The sequence below is a fragment of the Microcaecilia unicolor genome, chromosome 1, assembly GCF_901765095.1.
Source record: "Microcaecilia unicolor chromosome 1, aMicUni1.1, whole genome shotgun sequence".
NCBI lineage: Eukaryota > Metazoa > Chordata > Amphibia > Gymnophiona > Siphonopidae > Microcaecilia > Microcaecilia unicolor.
In genome coordinates, this window is record NC_044031.1 from 244,078,611 (window position 1) to 244,100,488 (window position 21,878).

A 21,878-nucleotide genomic window follows, 5' to 3' on the forward strand; every position below is an offset into this window, starting at 1 on the left:
GGGGTGAGTTGTAGGACTGTGTTCCTATGTGAAACAAGTTACCACCAAAGTCTTTGAAGATTTCATTTGGAGAGATGTTTGCACTGCATTTCCTGATTTGAATTGTGGTATGTCTGGAGACATCGTTGAGCAGTTATAGGCCTGGTGGAGCCTTACACAAGTGAAACGTGGTCACATTGGGCACTGTTTTTTTATTCTAACAGCCTACTACCTTACCATCTGGTTTGTAAGGTCTGCTCTATATCTGCACTGCCTGTGCATTCGCAGATTCCTGCCTCCTATTGTTCTGCTGTTCTCCACATTCTTTGAATCAAATGATATATACTACATCTGAAGAGCATGAGTAGGATTCCCCTTAATGTTTTCCCAGGTAAGTAACTGAGGGGGTCCTGTGATATATATGTGCTGGCACACTTTGCAGTTTGGAATATTGCAGGGATGTGTGCCATTTTCTCTCTTTTGAGCACCTCTTGGGAATTGTTTTTTCCATGGTTATTTCTTTTATATTTACATATCATGTGTCAGCGAGGCTTCAGAAAGTTTAAACAATGTTGCAACAAGAACAAAATGGAAAATGAGATCTTCCTGCTTTAAACATACATGCTTCCTCATTCTATAATTTCGTGCATACAAGTTTATGCTTAGTGCACAAAATACACATGCAGGTTATAAAATATCTATAGTTATGTGCTTAATTTAGTAGTTCCCAAACTTTCTTGGGTCACAGCTACATATTCCTCTCTGGTCTCTTCCCTCCCCCCCCACCAACACACTGAAGGTATTGAGTCCCACCTTTGCAGGTAGGAATGCCAAAGACCCGCCAAATGAAAAGGTCCACTGCCTGAAGCCTAAGCTCCATGCTGCCTGCGCAGCGAGCAAATCAGTAGCATGCTTCAGCCACTGACAATGCCCTCTTCCATCCAGCCTCTGCCCACCTTCTCTTCCCCCTTCCATCTAGCTTCTGTCCACCTTCTCTTCCCCCTTCCATCCAGCTTCTACCCACTCTCTCCCTTCCACTCAGCTTCTGCTCTCTTTCTCTCCCCTCTTCCATTCAGCCTAAGCCCCTCCAATCCAGCATCTACCTCCTTTGTGTCCCCCCCCCCCCCCCCCCCAAACACAACCTCTGCCGCTTCTGTAAACCTGCAGCAGAGGCGGCAAAGAAAACTACAGCCACCGTGTGGCAGGACTCTTCATTCATGATGCTGCTGGTGATGACCCAGAACAGGAAGTGATTTCCAAAGGGGCAGGACCATCAGCTGTACATATGGAGAGTCCGGCCCCACAATGGCTGCAAGGTTGGCCCAGCACTAGGGTCTGTCTCTCTCTTGATCCTGACAGGACCCGGGTGATCGCATCCTGACATGAGCAGGAGAGAGAAAACTCCGGTGCCGGGCCCCCCTTGGAGGATGGGGAGGACCCAAAGGAACAGATAAAGCAGGCTGGCGGGGGTCCTCCCCCCAGACCCCACAAGCAGAAGAGATGTTCATCCAGCACTGCTCTTCACTCTGCCGCGTGGCCTGCCCCTGTGGCTGCTTTTCCCCTCAGGCCGCACCATGCTCGGTTTTGACACTGAGCATGAGCGATGTGAGAGAAAAGCAGCCACAGGGGCAGGCCATGCAGCAAAGTGAAGAAGAGCAGTGGTGAAGGAAGACAATTCTGCTGGCGGGGCTTTGGGATCGCCACCAGCCAAGGTATTTGCGGCGGGTGGGAGGCAACAGTGATCTGGGGGGGTGGAGGGGTGGCCCTGCCCCGGGCACGGCTCAGTCTCTCAGTGGCCCTCAATGGCTGCAACTTGTTTTGCCACTGCAGTCAATTGGGTGGCAGTGGAAGGGAGGTGGAAAAATATGCCGCAGCAACCCTATAAGTTTGCTGCTGTGTCCTGGGGTGCCAAGGTGCACCATTTGGAAACTGCTGGCCTAAATGATAAATTAACTTCTAATTGGCACTAAACCAATTATCAGTGATAACAGTTAATTGGCACTAATTTGAAGTTATGCACTAACTGCACTTATTTGGTGTTCTATAATTTTGTAAACAAATTCTATTGCACACAATTGCAATAGGGATGGAAATGGGAGGGGTTGGGGAATGCCTAGCACTTACACACTAAGGTAATGGAATAATCAACAATTATGCACATATTGTAACATTTAGGCATGGACATTCACACTAGTCAATAACAATGCAAGCTGCCACGCCTAAATGTAGGCACTTATCTGCTGACTTTTGCTAGAATTCTACAAGGCAACTCATGAGTAATTGCTGACACAGAACTCACACTTAATACGCAGTATCCTAGTACCTAACTTTAGGCTACCTGTACTGAATTACATCCATATTCCATTACCTCCAGGGTGGCTCGGCATATCCTTATCCTGAAATATTTTAGTTTTGGAACTAAGCTCAAAGTAACATTGGTGGCATGCTTATAATACAAAATATAGCAGATATATTTAGCTCATGCATTTTTCAGTAGCAGTTCAAGGCAACACTGACTCCTAATTGTACGGACCATGATTTGTCCATTTACCTGGAAGATACATACATACCTAGCAATGGAACAATACCAGCGGCTATGATGTAGGGGACACAAAGGGAAAGCAAAAGCACAGAGATGACTGGTGCTGCCAGTTTTCTAATTATGTAATATAGGTCGATGTTACGAATACCATTTGCATAAACCTACAAGACAACCACATAACAGAGTTATTTCTTTTAGTATGGAGGAGATAGAACACCATAACATCTACATCAGGGGTTTTCAGCTCAGTCCTTGTGACAATCTAAGTCAGTCTGGTTTTCAAGATAACCACAACGAATATGCATGAGAAATTTGTATGCACTGCCTTTACTGCATGTAAATCTCTCCATGCATATTCATTGTTGGTATAGTGAAAACCTAACAACTACAAATTAGGAAAACGTAAATATTTTATATATAGTTAACATATCATCTTTATTAATATTGAATATAAACAATGATTACTCACTCAAATTATTCTATAAATACACATCTCAAAATCTCATATATAAAAATATATCATGACCATTCATCATTCATTCATACATTCATTACCCATAAAAACCAAAGAACCAAAAGATCAAAAAGCCAAAAAGGCATCAGTCTGTCAGATCATCCCGTGGGAGAACATCCTAGTGTCCAAACCTTTAATGTTTCAACAGCATTCAACATCCGATGTTGTCCCACTGCAGGGCATTAATTTCACCACGGAATAAAACTGACCTCCAACAGTCTGAAATCTAGTAACCAATCCAACAAGGCTCTTCACATCCAATAGTTTCAACTCCTTGTCCAGCTCAAAATCCTTCTTATTGATCGTGTAGCTTCAGCTCATTTTCAGCTCAGCTTCAGCTTATTTTCAGCTCGACACAAACAATCTGTTTCGCTCAATTGGCGTACCAATCATGTGTTTCGCTCAATAGGCGTCCTCAGGAGCTGTTACTCACAGCTAAAAATATTATCTATAGCACACCATCACTGGGAATCAATCAGTCCGACCAGGCATCAAAACTGAGTCAACTCAACCATAAAAAAAATGTTTCTCTCAATGTAGAAACTAGAACAAGTGAAATCATTCTTCCCGAGGGAAATATTTCGCAACCTGGTACAGTCAATGGTACTAAGCCACACAGACTACTGTAATGGAATCTATGCGGGATGTAAAGAACAAATTATAAAGAAAATGCAGACCGCCCAAAACACAGCAGCAAGGCTTATATTCGGAAAAACGCATTTTGACAGCGCCAAACCACTCTGAGAAAAACTGCACTGGCTTCCAGTTAAGAAATGTATCACTTTCAAAATCTGCACGACCGTTCATAAAATCATTTACGGCGATGCACCGGGATACATGACAGACCTCATTGACCTGCCACTTAGAAACACCATAAAATCAGCACGTTCATACCTAAACCTCCACTACCCAAGCAGCAAAGAACTTAAATACAAATCCACTTATGCATCCAGCTTTTCCTACTTGAGCGCACAACTGTGGAACACACTACCAAAAGCAGTAAAAACCAAACTTGACCACTCAAACTTCCGGAAAGCACAAAAAAAAAAGAAGACCTCTTCACAAGAGCATACCCCACCGACCCAACATAAAAAACCTGGACATTTGTGACACAACGTAACCAAAGACCCTAATGGACATACCCTAAACTCTTCCTCTCCCTCCCTAAGTTCTCCCCAATTGTCTTTACCATACATGTACCTCACTCTACCATATCACCTTGATATTGTTCACACCTTGTATTTGTTTACACCGGAATCGGTTAACACCGTTTACGGTACTATGTAAGCCACATTGAGCCTGCAAAGAGGTGGGAAAATGTGGGATACAAATGCAACGAACAAACAAAAATAAATAAATAAATAAATAAATAAATAAATAAAAAGACTCCAGAGGAAATTGGAGAGTCATGGGATAGGAGATAGTGTTCTATTGTGGATTAAACACTAGCTAAAAGATAGAAAACAGAGAGTAGGGTTAAATGGTCAGTATTCTCAATGGAGAAGGGTAGTTAGTGGGGTTCCCCAGCGCTCTGTGCTGGGACCGCTGCTTTTTAACATATTTATAAATGACCTAGAAATGGGAGTAACTAGTGAGGTAATTAAATTTGCTGACAACACAAAGTTATTCAAAGTCGTTAAATTGCGGGAGGATTGTGAAAAATTACAAGAGGACCTTACAAGACTGGGAGTCTAAATGGCAGATGATGTTTAATGTGAGCAAGTTTAATGTGATGCATATAGGAAAGAGGAACCTGAATTATAGCTACGTCATGCAACGTTCCACGTTAGGAGTAACAGACCAAGAAAGGGATCTAGGTGTCGTCATTGATGATACGTTGAAACCAGTGTGCTGCTGTGACTAACAAAAGCAAATAGAATGTTAGGTATTATTAGGAAAGGAATGGAAAACAAAAATGAGGACGTTATAATGCCTTTGTATTGCTCCATGGTGCGAACGCACCTCAAATATTGTGTTCAATTCTAGTCGCCGCATCTCAAAGAAGATATAGTGGAATTAGAAAAGTTGAAGAGAAGGGCGATGAAAATGATAAAGGGGATGGGATGACTCCCCTATGAGGAAAGACTAAAGTGGCTAGGGCTCCTCAGCTTGGAGAAATAGCAGCTGAGGGGAGATATGATAGAGGTCTATAAAATAATGAGTGGAGTTGAACGGGTAGACGTGAAGCATCTGTTTACGCTTTCCAAAAATACTAGGACTAGGGGGCATGCGATGAAGCTACAAAGTAGTAAATTTAAAATGAATCTGAGAAAAGTTTTCACTCAACGTGTAATTAAACTCTGGAATTAGTTGCCAGAGAATGTGGTAAAGGCAGTTAGCTTAGAAGAGTTTAAAAAAGGTTTGGACGGCTTCCTAAAGGAAAAGTCCATAGACTTAAATTGGATAAGCAGTATAAAATGTTTCGTACTTTTCTGGGATCTTGCCAGGTATTTGTGACTTGGATTGGCCACTGTTGGACACAGGATGCTGGGCTTGATGGACCTTTGGTCTGTCCCAGTATGGCAATAGTTATGTACCGCAGGTTAGCCTCAGCACAGGCAACATGGCAGTTTACAATAAAGGATCAACCTAGGGAGGTCACGTGGTGCCATGGTGGAGTGAAGACGCTGGAAAGCGGAGCTCCCACACTTCCTCCCTAAAATCTTGCTATAATCAGCTAAACCAAAGGGCTGACACCGGGTCAGAGTGGTGGAATAATCAGAAGTGAAGGAGAGACAGAGTACAACTCCCGAATGCGCTGAGATGACCTCGAAAGCGCAGAAAAAAAAAGAGAAAGAGATCAAAGGGGCCAAATCTAAAATGGCGGAGGCACCAGGCCAACTTCCTACCTCGGTGAGTTCAGCGTGGATGGCTGAAATAACATCACAGCGGTCTTGGAAGCTGCCCTGGATAAAAAACTACAGGCGCTGTTTGACAGAGCTGAAGCTGCACATGAACGGCTGGACGGATTTCATTTAGATCTAGACCACATGCAGCAGCAGATTAGTGACATCGAGGATCGTATGACGGAGGCAGCGGAACCAACGGAGGCCCTGCGCTCTAAAGTGAACGATCTGGAACAAAAATTAGAAGATTTAGAAAATAGATCGAGTCTCCCGGAACAACTTAAGGACCCTGAACTCGTGGACTATTTGGAGTGCTGGCTCCCCAAAGAACTGCAGCTCAACAACTTAAAGGAACCGCTCTGAATCGAGACGGCCCATCGGGTGGGACCGAGGAGAGCGGCAGGGGATAGACCGAGAGTGGTGATACTGCGAATCTTGCAGTACGGACATAAGCAAGCGATTGTGAAAGCGCTCAGATTGGGACAGCAGCTGCAGCATGAAGGCAAGCATATTTTATGTTTTCAAGATTATTCCACAAAGGTAGCGACTGCCAGAAGAGCCTTTGCGCCGATGTGTACAGAGCTTTATAATCGAAAGATCAAATTTCCTTTAATAAACCCAGCCAAACTAAAGATCTTTCAAGATGGGACTGAAAAAACTTTGGAGACGGTACAGGCAGCTAAAGACTTCATTAAGGCCCTAACACCTACTGTAACAGAGTGAAAAACTGGCGGGAATGGCAGGAGGCTGACTACAGCCAGAGAGGGTGAGAAAAAACTGATACGTCGCTGATCGGGTTTGAAGTTTGAGCCCGAGGCTGGAAATAAGTTTCGATCTTAACTTTTCATTATAAGATACTCTGAAGGAGTGTTTTCCCTGACAGCGAACTACTAGTTTGATAAGGACCTGAGGAATATTAGAGGACGGATGGCTCTTGCATTTTGCTGGATAACAACCTAGTGAAGTGGCCCAGAAGACTGTGTTCCAATAGCAAAGAATAGCTGTCACTGCATATGCAACAAGGGAGTACACGGGTACAGCTTATAACCCTGGACTGCAGGTTTTCATATTCAACCAGTTGTGTTTTACAATACGGGAGGGAGTTTCTAACAATGGTTCTTGACATGGGGAGGGATATTGCTATGTTACTGTTAAAATGTTCAGTGTTAGGTCTCATTCGAGAGGCATGTATTTAATATATAGGAACCCCGCCTCCTTGAGAAGTAATCCCCATATTTTGTTATAACTGGGGGATTTCTTTGGTAAAGACCAGGGTATCACAAGAGCTTACGTTTTAATCAGCGATGAGCTGGAATAAATCAGAATAACAGTGTGTTAGAGATAGGTGTTGAGGCATAGAGGAGCGGGGAATACGGGGATGGAGTATTTTGTTGTGTTAGGTGTGGGCCCTTCGGTTTCGTGAAGGGGAGGAGGTATGAGGTGCCTAAACGTGATGAACTCGTCTAGGAGTTCAAATGGGTTTGCGGGATGGGGTAGGGATGGGATAGTCTTGAGAGGGCGGGGGGGAGGGCGTCATTCCAGGCAGCCTGATACATGGTAATGAGAGAAATTGGGACGCTACATGGATATTCTGGCAGGTGACGATTGGGGGGGGGGGGGGGCAGGGAACAACAGTGACTGTACTATAATGTACATACGGAGGCCTGACCAGATGGTCAAAATAATTCCATGGAATGTAGGTGGTATCTCATCACCAGTTAAGCGGGCTAAGCTGTTGCAGGCCTTAAATAGACAAAAAGCGAATATCGTTATGTTGCAAGAAAGCCATTTAAGTGGAACTGAACATCAGAAGCTATGCAGGTGGTGGGTGAAGGAGATGGTGGATAGTCCCGCCCAAAATAAAAGAGCAGGTGAAGCTATTCTGTTCAGGAAAGGGACACAATATGTTTTGAATAATAGTGTTATAGACCCCAAGGGTAGATACATAATTCAGCATATCATTTTGAATAAGCCGTTACTGTTGGTAAACCTGTATGCGCTAAATCAATACGACAAAGTTTTTTCAGAGAATTATTAAACAGATGCATACTTTTGATCAGACCCCAATCATAATAGGAGGGGACTTTAACTTGGTGTCCGACCCTATGATGGACAGTACGGGTCCCATAAGGGCGGCTCCTGTGAACCTTGTCAGAGGAATACCCTGGATCTGCTCTGCCCTGGAATTCGTGGACTCGTGGCACCTGTTGCATCCTAGTACCCGTGATTTTACTCACTTATCTAGAGCTCACGGTATGCAATCGCGTATTGACTACCTATTAATATCAGGGAACATTTCGTCTAGGTTAACGTAAGCAGAGATTGATATTACTGCAGTGTCGGATCATGCGATGATTTAGGTGATGTTGGATTGGAGCAAAGAGGAGAAGATAGGATTTCGATGGAAATTTCCCAAAACACTATATTATGATCCTCAGTTCCTCTTGTTTATGCAGGAGAAATGGGGAGAATACGTAGCATGCAATCAAGAAAGTTATAATAGGGACCCGATCCTTTTTTGGGAAGCAGCAAAAGTGGTCTTGAGGGGGCACATTATCTCGTATTCAGTGTATCAAAAGAGGGCGAAAGATGCAGAGCTGGTGCGGTTAGAGCTCCGGGTAGGAAGGGAAAAGCAGATATATGGGCGTACACCGACGGTAGGGAATAAGACTAAACTCCTGGCATCACAAGTGGAACTAAATCAAATGATTCAGGTGAGAACATAAAAGTCAATAACATATTTTTGTTTCCAGCTTTATCAACATGCTAATAAACAGGGCAGACTGTTGGCACGCTTGGTAAATCAAGTAGGGGGGAGTAGGTATGTAACTAGGGTTCCAAATGAGCAGGGCTCTTATTCTCATACAAATGTGGATATTAACAAGGTGTTTAAAATTTTTTATGCTAATCTATATTCACCTTTGGCAGGTGAAGGGCTTGATGCGACTTCTTATTTAGCAGGCCAGGAGCTCCCTCAGATAAAGGAAGCGCAGCAAGCTATGCTTAATGCTGAGATTACTGAGGAAGAAGTGAGGTGGTGTATCAGAGCTAGCCCACTGTGTAAAGCACTGGGGACAGATGGCTATACGTCTGAATTTTACAAACTGATGATAAATGATATAGCCTCCTGTCTGACGGTGGTGTTTAATGCCATAGTGGTGGCAGGGAAATTGCCGGATACACTGCGGAAAGCTCAGATAATTGTGCTGTTAAAACCAGGCAGAGACCCGGATAGAGCGGGTTCATACTGACCTATTTCCCTGCTACCGTATGAAGCAAAGTTGCTTGCCAAAATCATGGCGAACAGGCTGGCTGAGTATTACAGTCATTGATAGCGGAGCCGCAAATAGAATTTGTTCGAAAGCGATCAGTAGCACACAGTTTGAGAAAGATATTATTAACACTGGAGGAAATACACAGGATCTGTAAGCCCTCGCTCCGAGTAAGCTTTGACGCTGAAAAAGCGTTTGACCGTGTTAATTGGGACTTCATGTATGCAACACTGGAGGCATATGGAATTAGAGGATATAGCCAGTAGCGGAGGTAGCTGTTAATGGAATAGTTTTGGACTCCTTTCCCATAGCAAGAGGCACGAGACAAGGCTGTCCCCTCTCCCCTATTTTGTTTGTTTTGGTGATGGATCCCCTAATTAGAGATATCCTGAGTATGGAAGAGGTGAAGAGGGTAGAGGCAGGAAAGCGAGCACTTTAAAATAGCAGCCTTTGCGGATGATTTATTGGTGATACTGCAGGAGCCTCGGATCTCCTTGGCAGCGCTTCTGGAGATATTTACAGAATTTGAGGACTACTCGGGCTTCCGTAATAATTTAGATAAATCTGAAGTTCAGCCCCTGCATATCTCAGATGTAGAGTGGTCTCAGATCAATTGCCCATTAAAAGTAACGAGAGATACATTTAAGTACTTAGGTATACAACTACCAGGAGATCCGAAAAGGCTGTATAAACTGAATACTGACAAGCTGCTCTCTCTCTAGCACTAAGTTATGGATGGAAAGATGGGCAGAGCTGCCAGTGTCACTATTGGGTAGAATATCACTGTTTAACATGATTATATTTCCTAAGTGGCTTTATTGTTTTCAGACTTTGCCGTTGTGCCTCACTAAAAGGGACTGGAATAAATTGCTTGGCTTGCTATCAAAATTTATCTGGAATAAGAAAGCCACAGATTAGTATGACAGGAATGATGGAGGGGTGGAACAGAGGAGGGCTAGGTATACTGAACTTCTGGAGATACAATAGAACCTGTTTATTACGACATTTGGGAGACTGGCTGCAGGGGTCATCTCGTTATACCCCACTGCAGATGGAAGAAGATTGAATGTGTCCCCTACATTTAAACTATATATTACAGGCGGCAGCCTTAGATCTGCCTGTACATATTTGTAGGAGTAATCTAGTGAAACCGCTGCGAACGATTTGGGGAGAACTAGCAAAACTCTGGTCCTTTGATGCACACATTAGCAGGCTCTTACCCATTAGGGGTAATGGAGTTTTTAAACCAGGAATAGAGAACACGCGTATGCGAAGCTGGTGTGAAAAGGGATTTACTATGGTAGATGATTTTGTAGACCAGGCAGGGCGCCTTAAGCCACTGGAGTCCTTGAATCTGACCTCTATTGAGTGGGCAGATATATATGCTTTCAAACAACTTTCTCACTATATTGCCACTTTGCCTTCACAGTTATTGGAAGTTGATGTGCCCTCCAAAATTAAAGAACTCTATGAAATGCCAACGACAGATCCGGCCTCCATCTCGGTGCTGCACAAAAGATTGCTACAAAGTTGGCCAATAAAGAATCTGGGAAAATTGGCGGAGAGATGGACGGCAGACATACAGAAACAGATCACTACAGGATCACTGTTGTGTAGCATGAGACAAATAACAGGATTAGCAGTGCTGAACTGTGGGAATGCCAAGGAAGAAGTATATATAGGGCGTATACCTCACTGTCGAGACTGTTTAAAATGGGCAGAGCAGATTCAGCCACTTGTGGCAGATGTGGAGATTCCTATCACACTTACTATCATGCAATGTGGGCCTGTGAAGCGATCCATGAATATTGGTCGCAGATAGAGACATTTTTAGGGGGCATTTTGGGTCGAAACGTGACATTAACACCAGAGACAGCCATTTTGGGGGTTGACTTGCTGAGGGGTCTGTCATAACTTATTAATTTACAAAGCATGTGTAGTGGGGAAGAAATGCATCCTAGTAAACTGGGTACAATTGGAAGCACCGTCATATTGGCAATGCCGCAACAGATGGCAAGCGCTGCTATTGATGGAGCTGAGAGCTTCTTACTACAAGCCTAAATCGCAACGTAGATTTTACCAAATATGGGAGCCATACATTAATACCCTGGCTCCTAAGGCCCGCAGTTCCATTTTGAACCGCTTGAGCTTAAACCCAGCAAAGTTAGCTAAGGGACTTGGTTAACGGAATGGTGATTCCAATTTCATTACAAGAGCTGAGAGCAGCCTGGAATGGGGGGGGGGGGGGGGGGGGGGGGGGGGGGGGGTTAAGGGGGAGGGGGAAGGGGAGGTGGGGGGGAGAGGTGGGTGGGCAGTAATGGGGAATACAGAGGGTTTGGTTAAAGGGGGGGTAGATATTAGATAAGATAGGAGTTAAAATAAAATGTGATGACTGCTGTTCATGTAATATTGCAAGTTGTTCATTTATTGGTTGTAATATTTGCTGTAGCTTTGAAGGCTACTGTACTGTATTGCTGCTGAGTCATCAATAAAAAAAAAAATGTTAAAATAAAATAAAGGATCAACCTATAGTATTCTATTAATAGTCTGCATAAATGGTGGCCCTGCCTATGTCCCTACCCTGTGAACACCCTACTAACAAATTATGATCTATGACATTTTACAGCATAACTACAGAATAGAACTTAGGTGTGCTACTGCCATTTACAAGCAGAGTACAGTTACCTGCATGGAAAGCACTATTCTATAAGTTTAAGCATGGAAAAGGCATTTAAATTTAGGCAACCTATTATAGAATGAGGGGTCTACAATACTATGTACAGTTCTAGAGTCTGCACCTTTAAAAATATATAAACAGGATGGAGTCGGTCCAGATAGTGACTACTAAAATGGACCAGTGGTCTTCAGCATAAGGTGTATGGGGAGAGACTTAAGTATCTCAATATGTATACGCTGGAAGAAAGGTGGGAGGGGTGATGATACATTTAAATACCTGAGTGGCAGAAATACACAGGGGACAAATCTCTTTCAACTGAAAGGAAGCTCTGGAAAGGGCACATAATGAAGGTAAAAAATAGGAAGCATGATTTTCCTCACCGAGTTGAAAAAGAGTGAATACATTTCATAGGAATTTAGGATGCGTATGCAGAACTGGTGATTTTTTTTCACCGAGTTTTCAAGGGACCTTTAATCATCTATGAATGTCTATAGTTCTTCTGAGAACATTCATCCATCCATCTGTTGGGGTTTGGCTTCTACAGTTAAATTACATACGTTTTATTTTGTATTGTGACTCTCCATGTTGTGTCTCTGGGAAAAAAAAAAATCAGGAGAAAGAAGGAATACCAGTAGTTATGAAACAGTGACACCTAGTGGCTGGATTTAGGAGAGAGGCAGTGTGAGAATAAAGGATAGAGCAGAGGCCGGACAGCGGGCAGGGAAGTGGAGTGGAGGGAAATATGATAGACCGCAGATGGGGAGCAAAGGGAGAAGCATGCTTGTAAGTCTTTCATTGTAGCCAGTGTTTGAGTTGGCTCCATTGAGATTTATTGCAACAATGCAGACAATACTGATATTTTGATTGACTGACATAGATAAACATAGTAGATGACGGAAGAGAAAGACCTGCAGATCCATCCAGTCTGCTCAACAGGATAAACTCGTATGTGCTACTTTTTGTGTATACCTGACCTTGATTTGTATCTGCCATTTTCAGGGCACAGACCGTAGAAGTCTGCCCAGCACTAGCCCCGCCTCCCACCACCGGCTCTGCCACCCAATCTCCGCTAAGCTTCTGAGGATCCATTCCTTCTGAACAGGATTCCTTTATGTTTATCCCACGCATTTTTGAATTCCGTTACCGTTTTCATCTCCACCACCTCCCGCGGGAGAGCATTCCAAGTATCCACCACTCTCTCAGTGAAAAAATACTTCCTGACATTTTTCTTGAGTCTGTCCCCCTTCAATCTCATTTCATGTCCTCTCATTACCGCCTTCCCATCTATGGAAAAGGTTCGTTTGTGGATTAATACCTTTCAAATGTTTGAACGTCTGTATCATATCACTCCTGCTTCTCCTTTCCTCCAGGGTATACATGTTCAGGTCAGCAAGTCTCTCCTCATACGTCTTGTAACGCAAATCCCATACCATTCTCATAGCTTTTCTTTGAACCGCTTCAATTCTTTTTACATCCTTAGCAAGATACGGCCTCCAAAACTGAACACAATACTCCAGGTGGGGCCTCACCAAAGACTTATACAGGGGCATCAACACCTCCTTTCTTCTGCTGGTCACACCTCTCTCTATACAGCCTAGCAACTTTCTAGCTACGGCCACCGCCTTGTCACACTGTTTCGTCACCTTCAGATCCTCAGATTCTATCACCCCAAGATCCCTCTCCCCGTCCGTACATATCAGACTCTCCCCACCTAACACATACGTCTCTCGTGGATTTCTACTCCCTAAGTGCATCACTTTGCATTTCTTCACATTGAATTTTAATTGCCAAACCTTAGACCATTCTTCTAGCTTCCGCAGATCCTTTTTCATGTTTTCCACTCTCTCCCGGGTGCCCACTCTGTTACAAATCTTAGTATCGCCCGCAAAAAGGCAAACTTTACCTTCTAACCCTTCGGCAATGTCACTCACAAATATATTGAACAGAATCGGCCCCAGCACCGATCCCTGAGGCACTGCACTACTCACCTTTCCCTCATCCGAGCGAATTCCATTAACCACCACCCTCTGGCGGCTGTCCGTCAACCAGTTCCTAATCCAGTTCACCATGTCGGGTCCTATCTTCAGCCAGTCAAGTTTATTCAAGAGCCTTCTGTGGAAACCGTGTCAAAAGCTTTGCTGAAATCTAAGAAGAATATGTCTATAGTACGTCCATGATGCAATTCTCCGGTCACCCAGTCAAAGAATTCAATGAGATTCATTTGGCACGAGTTACCTTTGGTAGAACCATGTTGTCTCTGATCTTGCAACTTATTTGCTTCTAGGAAATTCACTATCCTTTCCTTCAGCATCGCTTCCATTACTTTTCCAATAACCGAAGAGGGGCTGAGAACATGCAATTGATGTACACATCAATATGTTTAATGTTTTAAAGTGTGTTTTAGTGTATGATTAAACTTCACATCATTTTTTAAAAATTGGGCTTATTTTGTTTTTTTTAAAACTGATATCCCTTGTTTTAGACTTACTTTTTCAGCAAAACACTTGTTTTTGTACAAGTACTACTTGGCGATACTGTGTGGTTCTCAAAGCTGTTCTAGGGAACCACCAGCCAGTCAAGATTTTACAAATATCCCTAGTGAATATGCATATGTCAGATTTGCACGTCTGTCACCTCCATTATATGCAAATCTGTCTAATGCATATTCATTATAATTAAATCAATAAGAACCAAGTTCACAATTTACTAGTAAAGTGGTAATATCTATCTTTTCTTACCTATAACCAAATTGAAGCAAAACATAGACTAAGTCTCTACTGATCACATAATCAGTTGTAAAGTTCTCAAATAATCCAAGAAAATGAATAGCTGGTCGAGTTCAACTAAAAAACTATTTACAAAACACTGGTGTTATTGCCACTGCTGAGTACATCACCACAAATTCTCTATGATGTTGCTATTGATCCAACATTAGTGTATCTTATTCCACAGTATTTATTTAATCCATGCGTCATCTAAAAGATATTTGAAGTTCCAAGGGTTGGCAAACACTCAGATTTATAACTGAAACCCAACATTGGTCTGGACTCTACACAGCACCGTGTTTTGCCTAAACTGGCATCATCAGGAGTCTAGACTGATACACAGTTTGTTAAAGATACGGATCACTTCAGGGTGGATTATGCTAGCTGGATGATCTCTCTCCTGGAGCGATACCAACCAACTGGATGGGAAACATTTGTTGGATGATTTTATAACCTATTTAATAAAGTTACTATAATCATGTTTTAGTGTTATGTAGGTGGTTTCTTTAATATAATCATTTTTATTAGGGATATCCTGAAACCCCAACTGGCTGGTGGTCCCTGACAGATTAGAGAACCAACGGATTAGAGAACAGAATGACTTCTCTGTTCTGCTCCAGGATCAACTCCTTCCCTCCTGCAGGCTGCATGGGAGAGAGGGCCTGGAACAGAATATCCATACTGCTCTGGAATCTGAAAAGAAGTGGCAAAACTGCATTCCAGGCTATTCTACCAGAAACCAAGCCCTCCTGTGACTCGCCTCTTAGTCCCAGCCCCTTTCTTTCAGCCCAGACACAGAATTCTATAGAGATCACATGGCCCAGATCTTTTGCTGTTCTTTCCAGCTCAACAGTCATTGTTCTTCCTTCTTTGACGCCTGCAGCTGGCACAGACTCTTGGGCACCTGATCAACCTAGCAACAAGTGGTTTTCTAACCCTGGTTATTTCTGTGAATGTAGTAGTTTGAATACCATGCTAGTTAACTTAGATACAATGCTTTGTAAAAATCTTCACATCATTGTACATTTTCATATTGTTGTCTAACATACAGAATTCAAAATGCATTGAAGTATGAGTTTCAGTGATCTATCCTATGCAAAGAACAATTATATAGAAATATTCAAAAGTTAAGAAAAAATATTTTGAAATTTTTGACATGCGTATCTCAGAAGCACTGTTAACAAATGAAAGGTAATGTTTTCTTTTCTTACCTGTTCGATCACTGCTTTCAACCACCACTGAGGTCCCATGAGAGTTATAGCAGCAATTATTTTAGCATGTAGTACTCCAAGAGCCCAGTCCTGTTATAGGAAAATCATATATGTTTACTTTTCATGCTAATACAGAAGAATAAATAATTTCTCGATCAGAGATGGGATTTGTTAAACATAAGGCGCTAAATGATAGCCCAGTAGATAGATCTTGATAGATAATTCACACAGTGCTTTATGCATTTATTTTCCTACTGGATTTCTTAGGACAGATCATTCAACTCTAATGGATACAACTGCATTTCTCTTTGTTGACATGACAAGGTTATGTATATTGGGAGACTAGCATTCCTGTTGATCCTCCATCTCAGTCATTTCTAGAACATAATCATGTCTAATGCTCTTTCTGCTTTAGATCTTTGAAAAATAGTACAAGGAACTAGGCATTTGGTTGGACATATGCTTGACTTATTTATTTTCTAGATGAATTTGATGTTGGCTTTAATATTAATTCCACTATAACCCCTATGGGGTGATCTGATCATTAATGTATTAGCTTTAAAGTATGCACCAAAACAAACATTACAATCAGGTTCCTACTACTGTGGTAAGAAGATTGTTAGACCAAGTTTTGTGGGTAAAAAGTGGGTTCTACTTTTGAAAAACTTTTCATCTTTACATGTGGAAGTTGCTGTCATATTGCGTAATGGGTCCCTTAAAGGGTATTCTAGATATAATTGCCCTAGATAAAGGTACCAGTATTTCTGAAAGCAGAAAATCACCCTCATGGGCAGGTGATCAGAAGCAAACACGGGCGGCTAGAGGCCATTAGCACTGGAATAGCATCCGTTTGCCTGTGCCCCAGGATCAGAGCCGGCAAGCGTATGAAATGAACACGCTGGCTCTGACCGCTAATTGCGTGCAAATGAGGGTCTCCTGCATTCCTCCCTTATGATCAGCAGGCTGTGCGCCAAACAAGGGCACCCTTCCTGCTGCAAACCCTACGCCAGCTGGTGCTTGGAGGCGCATGTGTGTGTGGGGGGGGAGACAAAGAGGGAGAAAGCAGAGAGATTCTGGTTCGGGTGGGGGAATGAGGTAGGCAAATACTGCATTGTAGTGGTGGTGGGGGGCAACAAGGGACCACAGTCAGGTACTGCATGGGGGGGGGGAAGGAGGGACAGATGTGCTGCATCAAGAGAGGCATGGCGGAAAAGTGGTGCTGCATGGGGGGGGCAAGGGAGGGAGGGAGAGAGGTACTGCATGGGGTGGCAAGGTGGGAGAGAGGAACTGCATGATGGAGATCAATGAAGGAGAGAAGTGATGCATTGGGGCAGTGGGTACCAACACGAGGGAGACATACTGAATGGGAGGGCAAGGAGGGAGAGAGGTGCTGTATCAGGAGGGGTAGGGAGGGACAGAGGTGCTGTATTAGGGGTGGGGGCAAGGAGGGACAGAGGTGCTGCATCAGGAAGGGAGAGAGAGTGGTACTGCATTGGGGAGAGCAATGAGGAAGAGAGGTGCTGGTTAGGAAGAAAGAGATTAATTGGGGGGGGGGGGGAATAAGGAAGGGAGAGGGCACGGAGAGGTAAAGAGGTGCTGAACCTGGGACAGCAGACAGATGGTGGACATGAAGAGAAAAGTGGCAAATGTACAAGGCAGTGAATCTCTTCATAAATGAAAATATAACCAAGATTCTGTCCATGCCAGATAAGTCAACCACCCTCCTACTAGAAGGTTAAGTAAGCTGTTTGCCCTTTACAATCTCTGTCCATCGAGGTCTAAAAATCCATGCACCACAGATGCAGAATTCACCCTTTAGCACCAGATATCCCAACAAGGGTAGTTTATAGTTTATTAAATTTAAAAGTACAGTACAAGTTCAAATATCTGGACTGCTCGGGGATCAGGTTGGTCCAGATGTTTAGATTCTCACGCCATACTTTTAAAATTCAAATTTAAGGAAGGATAAAGAGCTGAACAGGCAAATTTTGTTGATTTTTTTTTGGCCGTCTACTGTATCTGTAGGGCTGCCAAGAGGGAGATTTTAGTACACACCCTCTAGACTGTTCCCCGTACAGCACAGCGCCTCCAGTTTCCTTCCCCCTCTTTCTTCCCACGACTCTGTAAACCTGTGACTGCCACTGCTTTTTATCTCAAAGACGGTTTTCTTTGACATCAGAGGGGTCCGTCCTAGGTCTGTTCAGGTCACAGCCTGCTGCAATGGTAGTTCTCCCTATGGACGCAGCTCTACAATTTCCCCAAATATTTGTGGTTTGTTTTTAACTGGCATTTTTCCTACGTTCTTCAAATATGACTTTAGTAGCATCACAACACTAGCATTTTTTGTATATTTTGGCAGCGATTGTCCTCAGACAACACACATGCTGTGTTTATTATATTGGTAATCATCCTCCTCTATTCCCAGTACCACCTCATACAATCCTCTCTCTCCTCTCCAGCCCTCTTTTTTTTTTTTTTAATGTCTTTATTGCAGTTTCTGGACTACCTGAGAATCCAGACTGCACATTCTCCTTCTCCTTGTTCCTCCATTCCTGGCCCTGCCCACTTGCTCTCAATCTCTCTTTCACCTGTTCTGAAGCCTTTGGTCCGGCGGCGTCTTTCTCGCCACACGTGGCCCTGCCTGCAGTTCTGTCTTACTCTCACCTGTTCTGAAGTCTTTGGTGCTGCTGCACCAGCAGCCTTACTCATAGATTGCCTCTAGCATGCACTATGCCTTTCACTCTGACCAGTCCTGCCCTTCGAACAACAGGAAGTTGCATCAGAAAGAGTGGGACAGGTCAGAGGGGAAAGGCCAGTGAATGCCAGAGGCAGCCTGTAAGTAAGGCTGTCGCTAGCACAACAGCATTGAAGACTTCAGAATTACAGAGTCGTGGGCAGGGCCAGGTGTGGGAAGTAAGAGGGGGAAGGAAACTGGAGGTGCTGTGCTGTACGAGGAACAGTCTAGAGGGTGTGTACTAAAATCTCCCTCTTGGCAGCCCTACAGATACAGTAGACAGGAACAAAAAAACAAAAAAAAAATTTGCCTGTTCAGCTCTTTATCTTTCCTTAAATTTGAATTTTAAAAGTATGGCGTGAGAATCCAAAAAATCCAAACATCTGGACCAACCCGATCCCCGAGCAGTCCGGATTTTTGAACTTGTACTGTACTTTTAAATTTAATAAACCATAAACTACCCTTGTTGGGAAATCTGGTGCTAACGGGTGAATTCTGCATCTGTGGTGCATGGATTTTTAGAACTCGATGGGACAGATTGTAAAGGGCAAACAGCTTACTTAAGTCAACCTCCCTCCTACTGGAAGGTTATCTGGCATGGACAGAATCCTGGTTATATTTTCATTTATGAAGAGATTCACCACCTGGGATGAATCTCATCATAAAGAAGGTTAATAAATCCCAATAAATAAATAAATTTCATATTCTCTAATGGTCATTTCCCAGGAAATAAAGTTAACATTATACTTACACCGATTTCAAAAGAAACAAGGTCACAAATTATAGACCAGTCGCCTCAAAAACTATAGAGGGACTGGAAGCCCAACAATTAATGGAATATCTAACCAATTACTCAATATTGCATGAGTCTGGATTCAGGTCACAATATAGTACTGAAGCAGTGCTAGCTACATTAACAACAAGATTCAGGAAAATAATCAGTAAGGGGCAGAAAATTCTATTACTGCAATTTGACATGCCTAGCGCTTTTAATGTTGTGTAGCATACAGTACTGATAAGACTACTGGATAATACTGGAATTTGTGGTGCGGTGTATTAATGGTTTAGGGGATTCCTAAAGTACAGATTATACCAAGTAAAAATGAATGCTATTATATCAACTCTATGGATTTCAGAATGTGGAGTACCAGAGGGATCTATTTCCCCAATCCTGTTCAAGGTCAGGCTGGCTCCTCTATAAAAGAAGTTAACAAATATGGGTTTCAACCCTTTCATCTATACAGAAGACTTTATGATTTATGTTCCTTTTATTAATGATATCTCGGAGATACTGTACATTATAAGGAAAGGACAGACTTAATGGAACAGTAGGCAATGACTTTCAAACTCAAAATCTATAATAGAGAAAAAACAAAATTCCTGGTTCTATCAAGTCCATACTGTCACACCTCTTATCCAAATTTTATAATAGATCAAACTATATACCCAATAAATACACAACTAAAAATCTTGGGAGTCATTTTTGACAAACATCTTTTGAAAACCAAGCACATGAAGCCATAGCAAAGATACTTAAGACATTGTGAAAATTTAAGACATTGTGGAAACTAAAAAGGGTTAAAGCTGATTTTACAAGAATCCCTCCAGATTGCATATCCAAACTCTGACCCTTTGAAAAATGAACTATTGCAATACAATCTATGTAGGCAGCTATAATTCTATGCCACCAGACTACATGATGGACCTAACTGTATTGTCGGCTAGGAATGCAAAACCAACATCAAGAGAATATTTGCTTCTACATTTACCTAGCTGTAAAAATGTTATTTATAAGATTGTTCATACAACTGGTTTCAGTTATCAAGGCTCTAAATGGTAGAATCTAATTCCAAAAGAAATTAGAAGCATAAGTACCTAATCTTCAATTCAGGAAAGCACTAAAAACTCATTTGTTCAAAGAATGTTTCTCAATTAATTGTTAACTAAACACTACAGTCTATGTATGTAATTTGTTATATTGTTATCTATAAGAAACATTGAACTGAAGCTTGTTTTGGATAATGCTGGATATAAGAATGAATGAATAAATGGAGGCAGTCAAAACTCTGTCCTAGGTTTTAGTTGAAGAGCAGGTTGGGGTTTCTGGTTCCTCTGTTGCCTTCGTTGACAGCAAGGCAAATGCAGAATTCTGCGCTGCATAGAATTCTCCCAGGAGTGTAGCTTTTACATACATACTGAAACGTAAATTCTCATATCCCCAAAAAAAGCACTGTTAAAAAAATATTTTGGTTGGCAAACAGAACAAACAAATGGAAGCAGCAATGTGAAACTTTGAACTAGAAAAATTGTCAGTTCACAATTAGCAAAAATAAAAATGAATGTATTATTTTATCAGTGCCAAAGGGAAGTATTTGTGTAAAAGAACTTAGAACACAAGAACAGCCATACTGGGTCAGATCAATGGTCCACACAGCCCAGTATCCTGCTTCCAGCAGTGGCCAATCCAGGACACAAGTACCTGGCAGAAACACAAGTAGCACCATTCCATGCTACCAATCCTAGGGCAAAAAGAACTAAGACAGCTGGTTCCAAAAGTTGATACTATTTGCTGGAAACCAAAGAAAACTCTAGTACCTGGAAGATACTTCTATGTTGAAATATGAAACCTGTTACATGCCTCCAAAAGTATGACAATTAAAGATGCTCATATCTGAAGAAAAAAATATCACATCACATATTGCATTTTGAGTGGTGAGTTCTAACATCCCAATACGCAGGAGTCATTAACTTACCTGCCAAGGGTAAAATAAAGGTGTCTGATCCAACGGTACCCTCAGTGGAGCAACAATCACCAGTTCAAACAGCAGCCCAAGCAGAAGTGGCACAACTCCAGCCAGAAGGAGAGCTACTACGAGCGTCTTTATTATCTAATTAAAAACAAAAAGGTTTCTATATAAATTTCTGAGAAGCAATCCAGCAAATATACATAGCTCCCAAAAGAAAACTATGATGCATGCATAAAACAAATCCTAAACAGTGCCACCAAAAATCTACACACACTAATTACAGTTGCTCAGTTCAAAATATGTTATAATAAGGATAAGTGATGAGAAGATGGAAGACTGTCAGTTTAAACACACTGGCTATCAGAACACTTCAAGCAACCCTAGTGTGTGCTGCTGCACCACCATAGGGCTAATAATGTTACACTATAGGTACCTTATTACATCATCGGTCTATGATCAACAAATACTATGAGCAAACTAAATGTCCCTACCTCCTACCAACCCCTCCCCCCAAAAAACCCACTCACAATAGCGCCCCAAAAATATCTTAAAAATCTTTCACACAAAGAAAATGTAAAAGAAAATAGAAAC

General features: G+C 42.4%; 1 protein-coding gene across 1 annotated transcript in view; it reads right to left on the minus strand.

Annotated features, from left to right (window-relative positions):
- Window positions 1-21,878, minus strand: part of LOC115471567 (E3 ubiquitin-protein ligase MARCH6-like) — a 284,950-nt gene that overhangs the window by 19,974 nt on the left and 243,098 nt on the right. The window contains exons 22-24 of the mRNA XM_030205205.1: window positions 21,294-21,428; window positions 15,807-15,896; window positions 2,550-2,682 (exon numbers count right to left, since the gene is read on the minus strand). Coding sequence (XP_030061065.1) covers window positions 2,550-2,682; window positions 15,807-15,896; window positions 21,294-21,428 — 358 coding nt within the window. The remainder of the gene's footprint in view (window positions 1-2,549; window positions 2,683-15,806; window positions 15,897-21,293; window positions 21,429-21,878) is intronic.